Here is a 13,122-nt window from a genome sequence, read left to right as displayed (position 1 = left end):
GCATCACACTCTCCAGTTCCATCCACGTTGCTACAAAGGGCCATATTTCGTTCTTTCTCATTGCCACGTAGTACTCCATTGTGTATATAAACCACAATTTCTTTATCCATTCATCAGTTGATGGACATTTAGGCTCTTTCCATAATTTGGCTATTGTTGAGAGTGCTGCTATAAACATTGGGGTACAAGTGCCCCTATGCATCAGTACTCCTGTATCCCTTGGGTAAATTTCTAGCAGTGCTATTGCTGGGTCATAGGGTAGGTCTATTTTTAATTTTCTGAGGAACCTCCACACTGTTTTCCAGAGCGGCTGCCCCAGTTTGCATTCCCACCAACAGTGCAAGAGGGTTCCCGTTTCTCCACATCCTCTCCAGCATCTATAGTCTCCTGATTTGTTCATTTTGGCCACTCTGACTGGCGTGAGGTGATATCTGAGTGTGGTTTTGATTTGTATTTCCCTAATAAGGAGCGACGTTGAGCATCTTTTCATGTGCCTGTTGGCCATCTTCAAGAGTGTTATATAAATGGAGTCATACAGTATGTAACCTTTTAGAATTAACTTTTCTCACTCAGCATATTTCTGTGGAGATTAATCAGAGTTGTCATGTGTATCAGTAGTTTATTGTTACTGCTGAGTGGTATTCCATGCTATGGATATACCACAGTTTGTTGAAATATTCATCCATTGATGGACATCTGTGTTGTTTCCATTTTGGCTGATAGGAATAAAAGCTGCTGTGAATACTTCTGTGCAGGTTAAAAAAATTTTTTTTAACATTTATTAATTTATGAGAGAGTGTGAGTGGGGGAGGGGCAGAGTGAGAGAGAGAGAGAGAGAGAGAGAGAGAGAGAGAGAGAGGATCTGAAGCAAGTTCTAGGCTCTGAGCTGTCAGCACAGAGCTGGAAGCAGGGCTTGAACTCACAGACCGCAAGATCATGACCTGAGCTGAAGTTTAATGCTTAACCAGTTGAGCTACCCAGGTGCCCCTTGTGTGCAGGTTTTGTGTATTAATTTCCATTTCCCAAGGATAAATACCCAAGAGTGAAATTACTTGGTTGTATGAGAATTCCAGGGTTCTATAAAACTGCCAAACTGCCTAGTGGCTGTAACCCTTTTAAATTCCGCCCCCCTCCCGCCCCCCCGCCGGCAGTATATAAGTGGTCCATTTCCTCTGTGACATCGCTATCATTAGGTGTTGTTACTATTCTTTTTATTTTAGATGAGAGCCATTTTGATACATGTGTAGTGATATTTTGCTGTGGTTTTAATTTGCCTTTCTCTAATAGCTAATGAAGTTGGTTATCTTTAAATGTACTTTTTGGCATTTCTGTGTCTCCTTCAGTGAATTGTTTGTCGACGTCTGTATTAGTTTGCTGCAACTGCCATAACAAAATACCACAGACTGAGTGGCTTGATTGACAGAAATTTAATTCTTACTGTTCTAGAGGCTAGAAGTCTACCGTCAGACTATAGGCATGTTTGGTTTCTCCTCAGGGCTCTCTCCTTGGCTTACAGATGTCTGCCTTCTCTCTTTGTCCTCACGTTGTCCTGTCCTACAATCCAGAAGGCTGACAGACTGCCTTCATTTTGTTCCTTTTCTCCCTTTTAATCCAAGCTGGCAGTGTCTCTGACATATAATCCCATTTCTGTTCCTGGCTTTTGTTATGACATCTGAATATATTCATGAGTGGTACCTGTGATCTCTTAATCAAGTAATTTTCCAGCCACACTTTTGAAAAAAGTTCTGAAGACGCATTCTTAATACTCTACAATATGGATAGGCTGAAAAATTTCCAAATCTTCAAATTCTAGTTCTTTTTGCTTAACAGTTCCTTTAGTTTATCTTTCTCATTTCACTGTAAACATCAAGGAAAAATCATGCTGTGCCTTTAATACTTTACTTAGAAATCTCCTTAGCTAAATATCCAAGTTCATCACTTTCAACTTCCACTTTTCATATGACATTGGAAGAAAATTGAGACAAGAATTACCTTTCATCCAGTTCCCAATAACTGCTCATTTCCATCTGAGATCTCATCATAATCACTTTTAACATCATACTCCTACTAACGTATTTTATTTTGAGAGAGTGAGAGTGAGAGAGACAGAGAGGAGAGAGAGGGAGAGCAGGTGTGTGGGAGGGGCAGAGGAAGAAGGAGAGAGAATTTCAAGCAGGTTCCATGCTCAGTACAGAGCCTGATGCAGGGGCTTGATGTCACGAACTGTGAAATCTTGACCTGAGCCCAAATCAAGAGTCAGACACTTAACCAAGTGAGCCACCGAGGCATCCTGCTCATTATTGTTTCTAATTCTTAAGAAATGATATATTTTAATAGGTTTATAATGTACAAGATTGAAATAGAGATTTTTTTCTTTTCTTTTGTATAGGAATGAAGATCTAAAGCAAATGTTGGAGAGCAACAAAGATTCTGCTAAATTGGATGCTATGAAACGGATTGTTGGGGTAGGTAAAGTAGATCATTTTAATATTGGAAAATGGACACGTAGTGATTATTTTAAGTATGTATTAAATAATATATTAAAACATCCCATTTCCGTTTAATATTTGCTTAGTATAGCCTGTGTAAAATGTTTTGGAAGAAGTTTGGAGTGTCACAATTCAGAAACTTGAGTTTTAATTCCTTTTTTCTGAGTTCTTATTTCCCTGTCTCTAATATCGAGATATTTCTCCTGAGGTAGGAAAAGCTAATCATTTTGAAGACAAAATAAGATTATGTACAACAATATTTTGACTTCCCACAAAGAGGGATACTAATTAACTAAAGGATTTTTTTTTTGTCATTTAAAGGCCTGAAAATTCTAAGCATTTTTTTTTTTTTTTTGGTTGTCAAATTCCATTACTATCAATAGCAAAATTATTTTTGAAATTTGATTAGGATAATATGGAATTTATATTTTAACCTTCTTCCTTTCATCCCTCTTTCCTTGTCTTTCAGTAACATTGTATTTATATTTTGTAGTTTTTATTCTAGAAATCTTGTACATTCCTTATTCCTTGTTAGATTAATTTGTGTATTTTTAAATCTTGGTGGCCGTTATGAATGGTCCCCTTCATTATATTCTTAATATTAATTATTACTGGTGTATAGGAAAATAAGTGACTTTTCTTTGTTATGCATCTGGTCTTTTCAGTTAACTCTCTTCTTAGCTCTAACTGTTCTTCAGATTCTAAGTTTGGATTTTCCGGGTAGAAAATTACATTGTTTGGAAGTTATGAGAGATTTATATTTTATTTTCAAATATTTTAAACTAATTTTTATATGAAAAAAAAGCCTACTGGGATCTGTATTGGAATTGGATTAACTCTGTAGATCAATTTTGGGAGAATTAACTTTTTTTTTTTTTTAATTTTTACTTATTTTTGGGAGAGGGAGATAGTGCACAAATGGGAGAGGGGCAGTGAGAGAGGGAGACGCAGAATCTGAAGCAGGCTCCAGGCCTGCATCTGTCAGCACAGAGTCCGATGAGGGTCTCGAACCCATGAACTGCAAGATTATGACCTGAGTCAAAGTCAGATGCTTAACCGACTGAGCCACCCAGGTGCCCCGAAAGAATTAACATTTTTACAGTATTTTGCCGTATGACCCATGATCATGATTCTGTTTCTTCACTTGTTCAGGTCATCTTTAATTTCTTTCAACAACGTATTATAGTTTTCAGTGTTACATTTTATTTATTTATTTATTTATTTATTTATTTATTTATTTATTTTAATTTACATCCAAATTAGTATATAGTGCAACAGTGATTTCAGGAGTAGATTCCTTAGTGCCCCTTACTCATGTAGCCCATCTCGCCTCCCACAACCCCTCCAGTAACCCGTAGTTTGTTCTCCATATTTATGAGTCTCTTCTGTTTTGTCCCCCTCCCCTGTTTTTATATTATTTTTGTTTCCCTTCCCTTATGTTCATCTGTTTGTCTCTTAAAGTCTTCATATGAGTGAAGTCATATGATTTTTGTCTTTCTCTGACTAATTTCACTTAGCATAATACCCTGAAGTTCCATTCACATAGCTGCAAATGGCAAGATTTCATTCTTTTTTTTTTTTTTAATGTTTATTTATTTTTGAAACAGAGAGAGACAGATGGGGGAGCGTCAGGGAGAGGGGGACACAGAATCTGAAGCAGGGTCCAGGCTCTGAGCTGTCAGCACAGAGCCTGACGCGGGGCTCGAACTCACAGACCGCGAGATCATGACCTGAGCCGAAGTCGGACGTTTAACCGACTGAGCCACCCAGGCGCCCCTACATCTTCTTTATCCATTCATCCATCGATGGACATTTGGGCTCTTTGCATACTTTGGCTATTATTGATAGTGCTGCTATAAACACGGGGGTGCATGTGTCCCTTTGAAACAGCACACCTGTATCCCTTGGATAAATGCCTCGTAGTGCAATTGCTAGGTCATAGGGTAGTTCTATTTTAGTTTTTTGAGGAACCTCCATACTGTTTTCCAGAGTGGCTGCACCAGCTTGCATTCCCATAGTGTTACATTTTAAGTTCTATTATTTTGTTAATACTTTTTTAAATATCTTGTGTTCTTGATGCTATTGAATGATATATTTCAATTTTCAATCAACAATTATTTTTTACTAACTTCCCCTTTTGTTAAGTAACTAATAGTTATTTTACTTTGAATTTTTCCCACTGAGCTATTATAGCAATCATTTGTTCACCTTTACTTTTGTCCAGTTTTTAATATTTCTAGGTAGCACCACAGTTCTATGTGGAACCTTACTCAAACATTTGAAATATTTTCTGTTCATGTAAGTGTGTATCATTTCAAAACATCTTTTGGCTAGAAGTAGTTCACTGGAGTCAGTCGGTTAGAATTTTATATTGGCTTTAAAGTTTCTTATATTTTCTTAAAGTAATTTTTAAAGTTTAAATTTCTCTTTATATTTATATTCCATGAGCCCTGAAAATGGGGTTTGTCACTTTATACGATTGCAGAGTAGTTTTAAGCTCTTTTCATCATAGTTAGAAACATTTCTAAATTTATTCTGCTAAAATTTTAAATGTTGGGTATTTTACCAAATTTTTTTCTCAAATACATCAAAGTGTTAGCAGTGCACATCTGACTGTCTTTCGTACTTGGTAGTCCTATGATTCAGTAGAGAATTTTTTCAGCAATATCTACCAGTGTGAAACCATGATGGTAGTCACAGTTTATTTTATTATCTTTCTTTGGTAATATCTGAGACTTACTTAGTATCATGGGGTAATGTTTCCAGTGTTTGATATGTTGAATAAAGTCTCATGTATGCCAAAGCATTCCTAGAGGGAAAAAACCACCTACTTCAAAATCTTGTGGTCACCTCTCACACAGCGAGACTCAAGTTGAAGAACTCATACATTATTTTTCTTAATATTTCTGGAAAATACCTGTCTTGTGTTTATAGCATATGTCCATGTTTTATGTTGGCTTGGTGAAATGTGGTGAACTAGGAGACTTTGAAATGTATTGTTTCATATAGTGAATTTAGAAATAAGTTTTTTAGCTAAAATACTGATGAGTTGTCCTTGGAGGAATGGAATATTTGTAATGAAATCTGTGGTGTATTGAATCTTTCATATATTTTCTTTTGGTAAGTGTTAAATGTTGAAGGTTTTTCTCAGATTAGTTTACTTGTCTTTGTAGTTATGGGATAATGAGCAAATCTGAACCTTTCTTTGATACGATTCTTAAAATGCCAAGGTAAAATTACTGATAATATGTGATTTTCATAGCCATTCATCTTACAGGGTATTTGGTTGGATAGTACTGACCTTAAGAAAAATAAAAGTAATTTCAAAGTTCCCTATGTTTTTGTAAATATTTTTGAAAAGATCTTAAACTAAATACAAGTGGTACATTATTATTGTTGGATAATTGAGAAAATCCATGTAAGAAAAAGAAACTAATAATGTGTTCATGTATGATAAACATTTTTGGTGTAAACTTTTCTAGACATTGTTCATTCCTCTCTTCTTTCCTTTAACAAAAATGTTTCAGTTGTATGTGTGCCTTAAAAGATTCATCTTGTGCGTGATGCTGGCATCTTGTTGTTCTTGGGTTGGAAATTGCTTAAAGGGCCAAGATTTTTCTGCCATGATATACCTCAGGACCAGTTCCATAAGCAGGTCTGTGTTTTTACTAGCGATATAATACCTTAGTGAGTTTTCTGTCAATTTTGCTCCACTGTTACTTCATGGAATATAAATCAAGGATCAGTTCATTTTCTATTTCTTCATTTATTCTAGGTTGCTGATTTTTAAGAGCTGGAATTGGGTCTGAGACTCTGTAAGATCTACCTTTCTTGCTTCCTTCCCCACCGTCCTTCCCTCCATTCGTTCCTTCCTTGTAAATTAACCAGTATTTATAAAATCAAAAATTTTGAACTTTTTAAAATAAACCATCTTTGTTACTGTGAAAAATGAAGCCAGTTAAAATTTAGAAAAGCACAATTTTTCCTCTTTTTTTCCCTGAGTTTAAAAAATTAATGTGAATTTTTAGATCTAGATAATTACTCATTATTTATAAAAAAACATAAGCAACATGAAAGTCAATCATAACAATACACCACATTAACAGAATGAAGAGGAAAAACCCACAAGATCATCTCAATTGATAGAGAAAAAGAATTTGGCCAAATTTAACACTCATGATAAAGCACTGAACAAACTAGGACTGGAAGGAAACTACCTCAACATGTTAGAGGCCATTTATGAAAAACCCACAGCTAACATCATAGTCAGCAGTGAAAGACTGAAAGGTTTTCTTCAATAAGGAAAAAGATAAGGATGCCTGCTTTTGTCTCTTCTGTTCAATATACTATTGAAAGTTTTAGCCAGAGCAATTAGGCAAGAAAAAGAAATAAAAGGCACCCAAATTGCAAAGGAAGAACTAAAATTATCTTTATTCACAGACAACATGATTTCATATTTAGAAAACTAAATATTTTATGGAAAGTTTTAAAACTAATAAATGTATTGAGCAAAGTTGCGATATACAAAATCGTTACATAACAATTACTTGCGTCTATATACTCTGACAATGAACAATTCAAGAAAGATACTAAGACAATAGTCCTATTTACAGTAGCATTAAAAAGAATACAATACCAGAAATAAACTAAGGGGGCAAAGACTTGTACCTTGAGAACTGCAAAATGTTGCTGACAGAAATTAGAGAAGACACAAATAAATGGAAGGGCATCCTATGTTCATGGATTAAAAGACTTAATATTTTTAAGATGTCAGTATCAAAGCGATCTACATATTCAGTGTAATTACTATAAAAATTCCAGTGATATTATTTGCAAAAAAAGGAAAATCTATCCTAAAATTCATATAGACCCTGAATAACCAAAATAGTCTTGAACAAATTTATAAGTCTCACACTTGCTGGTCTGAAAACTTATTCCAAAGCTACAGTAATCAAAACAATGTGGAACTGTCACAAAGACATATATATCCAACAGAGCATGCAGAAGTAAACCCTTAACTATGTGGTCAAATGATTTTTGACAAGAGTGCGAGACCGTTCAATGGTGAAATTATAGTCTTCAACAAATGGTGCTGGGAAACTAGATACCACCTGCAAGAAAATGAATTTAGACCCCTACCTCATACTATATATAAAACAAGGCAAAATTAATCAAAGACCTAAATGTTAGAGGTAAAAATGTAAAACTTATAGAAGAAAACATAGGGCAGAAACTTCATGACATGAGATTTGTCAGAGGTTTCTTAGATACAAACCAAAAAGTGAGCAACAAAAGAAAAAAATGGATAATTAGGGCTGTATCAAAATTAAAATCTTTGTGCATCATATGATACCACAACATTGTGATGAGACAAGCCTCAGAATGGGAAAAAAATATTTTCAAATATGTAAAAAGCCATCCCCCTAACATACAGGAAGGGGTTCTCCTATATCCACTTATTCCCCAGGTAGAAACTAATAGGTAGTTTTTTTACTAAAGTATCTCAAGTGAACTACATCATGTAGAAATTTGTTGAAATTTCTATCATATCTGAAATAATCTGGTATCTTTTTTATCGTATCTGAAATACAGTACATCCTGGATTGACTCAACAGCAAAATAAGTATAAGAGAAAAAAGAGCCAGAAGTTGAAGACAGATCATTAGAACTTAGTTGGTTTGAAGAATAGATTAATAAAAGGAAAAGAACTGAACATAACCTCAGGGTTTTGTTGGATAATATCAAAAGATCTAACAAAATTGTCCAAAAGGAGGAGAGAGATTGGGGCAGTAAAAATATTTGAAGAAATAATGGCTGGAAACTACCCAAATGAATGAATGACATAAACTTATAGATGAAAAGTTCACTGAATCCCAATTAGGATAAACCCAAAGAAAACCATGCCTAAACACATAGCAATTAAACTGTAGAAGACCAAAAATAAAGAAATAATCTTGACAGTACCTGGAAAAACAATGATACATTACATACAAGGATCAGTGATTTTAATAACATCAGAAACCATGGCAGCCAGAAGTCAGTGGAACATCTTTAAAGTACTGAAAGAAAATAGAGGTGATACTTGAACAACACAGATTTGAATTTCAAGGGTCCATTTATACGTGTTATATTTAGAGTACTGTGCTGTAAATGTATTTTCTCTTCCTTATGATTTTTTTTTCTCATAATTTTCTTAATATTTTCTCTAGTTTATTGTAAGAAGAGTACAGTATATAGTATATGTAACATACAGAATATATGTTAATCAACTGTTTATGTTATCTGAAGGGTTTCTGTTCAAAAGTAGGTTATTAGTAGTTAATTTGTGGGAGGAGTCAAAAGTTATACATGGATATTCGAATCTGCAGGGGATTGGTACCCCTAACCCCTGCATTGTTCAAGGGTCCACTGTATTTGGCAAGCATAAAGGCCTAATTTTATTCTTCTTAAGTTATACATGTCTGAGAGGTTTTAAATAGGTGTAGATATATAGGATAGCATAATACAAAGGCTAGCAGGGAGGTGGGATTAAAAGGGCCTGTCTGGTTGTAAGGTTTCTACATTTTATTTGACCTGGTACAATATTAAATCTAAGTAGACTGTGAAAGGTTTGTTGAATCTTGATTTGTCCATCTAATAATCCCTAGAAGAACCACTAAACGTTCTTCAAGAAGATATAAACAAAAAATCAATGTAAACATTAAAATACCAAATACTAACAAGTTCCCAAATAATGGGAATGACAGAGGTCAGTCAAACAAAACACACACAGTAAACAGAAAACAGATAATAAAATTGTAGACGTGGGGGCACCTGGGTGGCTCAATTGGTTGAGTATCTGACTTCGGCTCAGGTCATCATCTCACGGTTTGTGAGTTTGAGCCCTGCATCGAGCTCTGTGCTGTTAGCACGGAGCCCGCTTTAGCTCCTCTACCCCCCTCTCTCTTTGCCCCTCCCCTACTTGCTGTGTCTCTTTCAAAATATATAAATAAACTTAAAAAAAATTGTAGACCTGAATCTAACGACACCAGTAATTATATTAAATGTGAGTGATCTTAAGTCACCAACTAAAAGAGATTGTCAGATTGGATGAAAATGTTAAGATGCAACTGTATGTTCTGTAGGAGAAACCCATTTTTAATATAAAGACATAGATTAAAAATATAAGGATGGGAAATATATATTATGAAAACACTTTAAAACATAAAAGAGCAGCTACCACCGCCACCCTGGCACTTTCCATTTCTCATACAGTCCTTTTTTTTTTTTCCATAGTACTCTATTTTACCATCTCACACATTGTATTTATTTGTTTATTGTTCCTAGCCCCCATTAGAAGGTAAGCTCCACTGGGCAAGGTGTATCCCCAAGGCCTACAGTACTCTTTGGCATGTAGTGTCCTTTCAGCAAATATTTGTTGAATGAATTTGACTGTAGGGTTTTTTTCTTCCCTCATCTATTAACATCTTTTTGAATAACCTTTTGTAGAACAGTTAGGGAATCCTTGGAATAGGACATAATAGGACAGAATCTTCAACTTCAGGTATTCATTGAATAACTGAAGGCATGGGCCCAAAAACATTTGTTCTCTCTTTCCTTATTTTACAGATGAGGAAACTGAGGGAGGTGTAAAAATCATAATAAAGATGTTTTAGCTGCATTATTTGTGAACCTTCTGTAATATGCAGTAGGTTTCACAGAATATTCAAATCATAATGTGACAGGTAAGGAAACAGAATATGAAAGGATTAGCTTATATTGGAGTGTTTTTAAGCTGTTATGTAGAAAGATCTTATTGAAAAATTGCTAACTGGGATTTGAATGCTTAAAATATTACATAGTATATAATAAAACTTTTGTCATGATTTTATAAAACTAATACCTTCCATCTTTTTTAAGATAGTTTTTACATATGGTGTATAATTCATGAAGAATCCCTTTCCAGAAAATGATCCTGTTGTTAAACTTTATTTTGTAGCTACCAAAGTGTAGACTATTAAACGACATAAAGAAGATATATTCCGAGAATGAGAGTGAAGGAAATGAGGATACAGGTAGACATAAAACTACAGTAAATAGAAATAAAACAGCACAAATGAAGAGTGTGAGTTTAAAAATTTTAGAGGAAATTAGAATTGGACAACAATGTGGGCCAGGTATTTTTGGGTGGCTCTAGGGAGGGAGAATGATTAGAATTTTAGAGAATTGTGAAAAGTAAAAAGAATTGACTTGGGGGTGTGATAAGGCATAGAGTAGCCAGAGAATGTTCTGGTAGTGAGTAGGTCAGTTTACTTTGATAATAGTGTTGGTGTAGAACAATAATTGTTGCTGTGCTCAAGAGGGATGTTGTAAATTGTGAGGGCATTTAATATTAAGTGAAATAGTTTGGACTTTTAGGCAGCCAAGGGCTTTTGAAATCTTTGAGAGGGGCTGACATGTACACAGTAGTGTTTTAAGCATGTGAAACTGTCAGTGTGGTACATTATGAACAGGAGCAGGAGACTGTTGGAAAAGACCTTTGTGAGATGATGTTGACCTATTTTAGGATAGTAACAGCGAGAAAGGATTAATGTGATAGTACAAAGAAATCACAACAGGACCTAGTTACTCTGTACATGTGGGAAGAGACCAGAATAAATTTGTGGTTTCTGGTATCTGGGAAAATTGGTGGAAATAGGAAGTTCTAGCATGAATGCTATTTTATCATGAAAAATGAGTTTGGTTTTAGCAAGTTTGAGATGAGGGAGACTTCTAATGATGTCCAGTTACAGAAGTGTAACTAGGACCCAGAGTTAGGGCTAGAGTTTGGGGAATTGATCCCTATAGTGTGAGAGTTAAGTCATGAGGGTGAATGAAATGTTACGAGTTTCAGAGATTGTAGAATAGTGTAGCCTGAAAAGATGGTGATATACAGAACTTAGCGGGCAGAGGAGAGGACTTGGTGAAGAGAACTTTGAAATGTAATGGTTGGAGATAGGGAAACCTATGAAATGAAAGCCAAGGGGGAAATAGTTTGTCCACAATAACGTTTATTCCCCGCCACCCCCATTGCCAATGTATAACTTTAATATAAGAGCTTGGAAACTAAAGAACAGTACAAATATTTTTAAAGTATTTACAGCCTCATTAACCAGAGAAAACTATTGTAAATGTTTTATTGTATGTCTTGAACTACTATATATTTCTAATGTGTCTGTGTATTTGTATATTTATATTGATACTCAAGACTTTATTTGTTCTTTGATACTGATAATTGGGATAAGTAAAATGATTCAAAAAGACTTCAGCTTGTGAATTCCATAGCTTATTTGCTGATTCAATTTTCTAAATATTTAATGTATGTAGAATTTATGTTTTATTTTCAAATGACTAATTTATAAAAGATTTCAACTCTAATACTCCACTTTTATTCTTCAGATGATTGCAAAAGGGAAAAATGCATCTGAACTCTTTCCTGCTGTTGTGAAGAATGTGGCCAGTAAAAATATTGAGGTATTGTTTTGATTCATAATTTTCATAATTCTTTCTGTTGTAAAAGAATCATATACTTTTTGTTACTTTGAAATGTGACATAAGATCCTTAAGTATCACTAGATTTCTTTTGCTCTAAGTAAAATGTTCATAGTCTTAAATAGAATAAACAGTATTTGGATTTTTGGATGGGGAATGTGAAAAATAAATTGAAATTAATTCACCTGGGTGAATGATGGTAACTTGTATATTCGTAGAAGCCAGTTGAGTTGGTGTTCTGCTCTCGGGACTTAATATTAGGATAGCACACATCCAGGGGCACCTGGGTTAGCGTCCATCTCTTGGTTTTGACTCAGGTCATGATCTCATGGTTAGTGAGTTTGAGCCTTGGGTCAGACACCATGCTGACAGTGCAGAACCTGCTTGGGGTTCTCCTCCCTTCTCTCTTTGTTCCTACCCCACTCATGCTCTCTCTCAAAATAAATAAATAAACTTAAAAAAAAAAAAAGCACATGTCCATTGAAATAGACCTAAGTTCATTCAGTAGTAGGATAGTGTTTGAACCCAAGTATTATCACTCCAAATCTAGGGCTCTTTTTGAAACATGGTACACCCTGCCTCTGTACAGTAGGAGGTGAGCAGAAGGCAGGATGTAGTGTGAGCCTTTGAGTGCTTGTCTCTGTGTAGGTTTACACGTGGTGTTTGAATCAGGAATTCAAAGCACTTTGAGGCCAAGGTAATGTTGGGTCAAATGGACTCGTGACTTTTGATAGAGTGCAAAAGAAAAATATGAGCTAATGTAGAAGCCATTGAGTAAGATGAGTAGGATGAAGAGTTCAGTGAAGGGGATGAGAGATTGATCTGAGCAAACGGCTTGTATTTCAAAACAATAGAAGGTAGGAATGAAGAGAATTAATGACCACATCTCTCATGGATTTCACTGTCAACTGATGTAGGTAGTGATTGGAGGATCATGTTTACTCAGTAGGAAGTAGTGATATATACATGAGAATGAAAATGCCAGCACACATGCTGCTTCTTTGCCTGTTGCCAACAGTTTGAGGAATATGCTTAGTTCTCTTTTTGAGTCTGGAAAGTTTGGTAGGAGTAGCGGTCTTCACTGAAGAATATTTTCAAGGTCTAAGTGTCATCAGAGCAGATG

The 13,122-nt window shown here is 35.1% G+C and overlaps 1 protein-coding gene across 8 annotated transcripts in view; it reads left to right on the top strand.

Moving 5' to 3' along the window:
* Positions 1–13,122, top strand: part of AP3B1 (adaptor related protein complex 3 subunit beta 1) — a 261,951-nt gene that overhangs the window by 36,112 nt on the left and 212,717 nt on the right. For 6 of the 8 annotated variants that reach the window (XR_007461784.1, XM_049649702.1, XM_049649699.1 and 3 more), the window contains exons 2-3: positions 2,390–2,465; positions 11,907–11,981. Coding sequence is in view for 7 of the 8 variants with exons in the window: in XM_049649702.1 (XP_049505659.1) it covers positions 2,390–2,465; positions 11,907–11,981 (151 nt within the window). In the remaining variant the exon portion in view is untranslated. Of the gene's footprint in view, positions 1–2,389; positions 2,466–10,120; positions 10,544–11,906; positions 11,982–13,122 lie in introns of those variants that run through there. The other 2 variants (XM_049649701.1, XM_049649703.1) reach the window with 2 other exon arrangements.

The sequence above is a fragment of the Panthera uncia genome, assembly GCF_023721935.1.
Source record: "Panthera uncia isolate 11264 chromosome A1 unlocalized genomic scaffold, Puncia_PCG_1.0 HiC_scaffold_17, whole genome shotgun sequence".
In the NCBI taxonomy this organism is placed as follows: Eukaryota; Metazoa; Chordata; class Mammalia; order Carnivora; family Felidae; genus Panthera; species Panthera uncia.
This window is presented reverse-complemented; position numbering and strand designations above follow the sequence as displayed.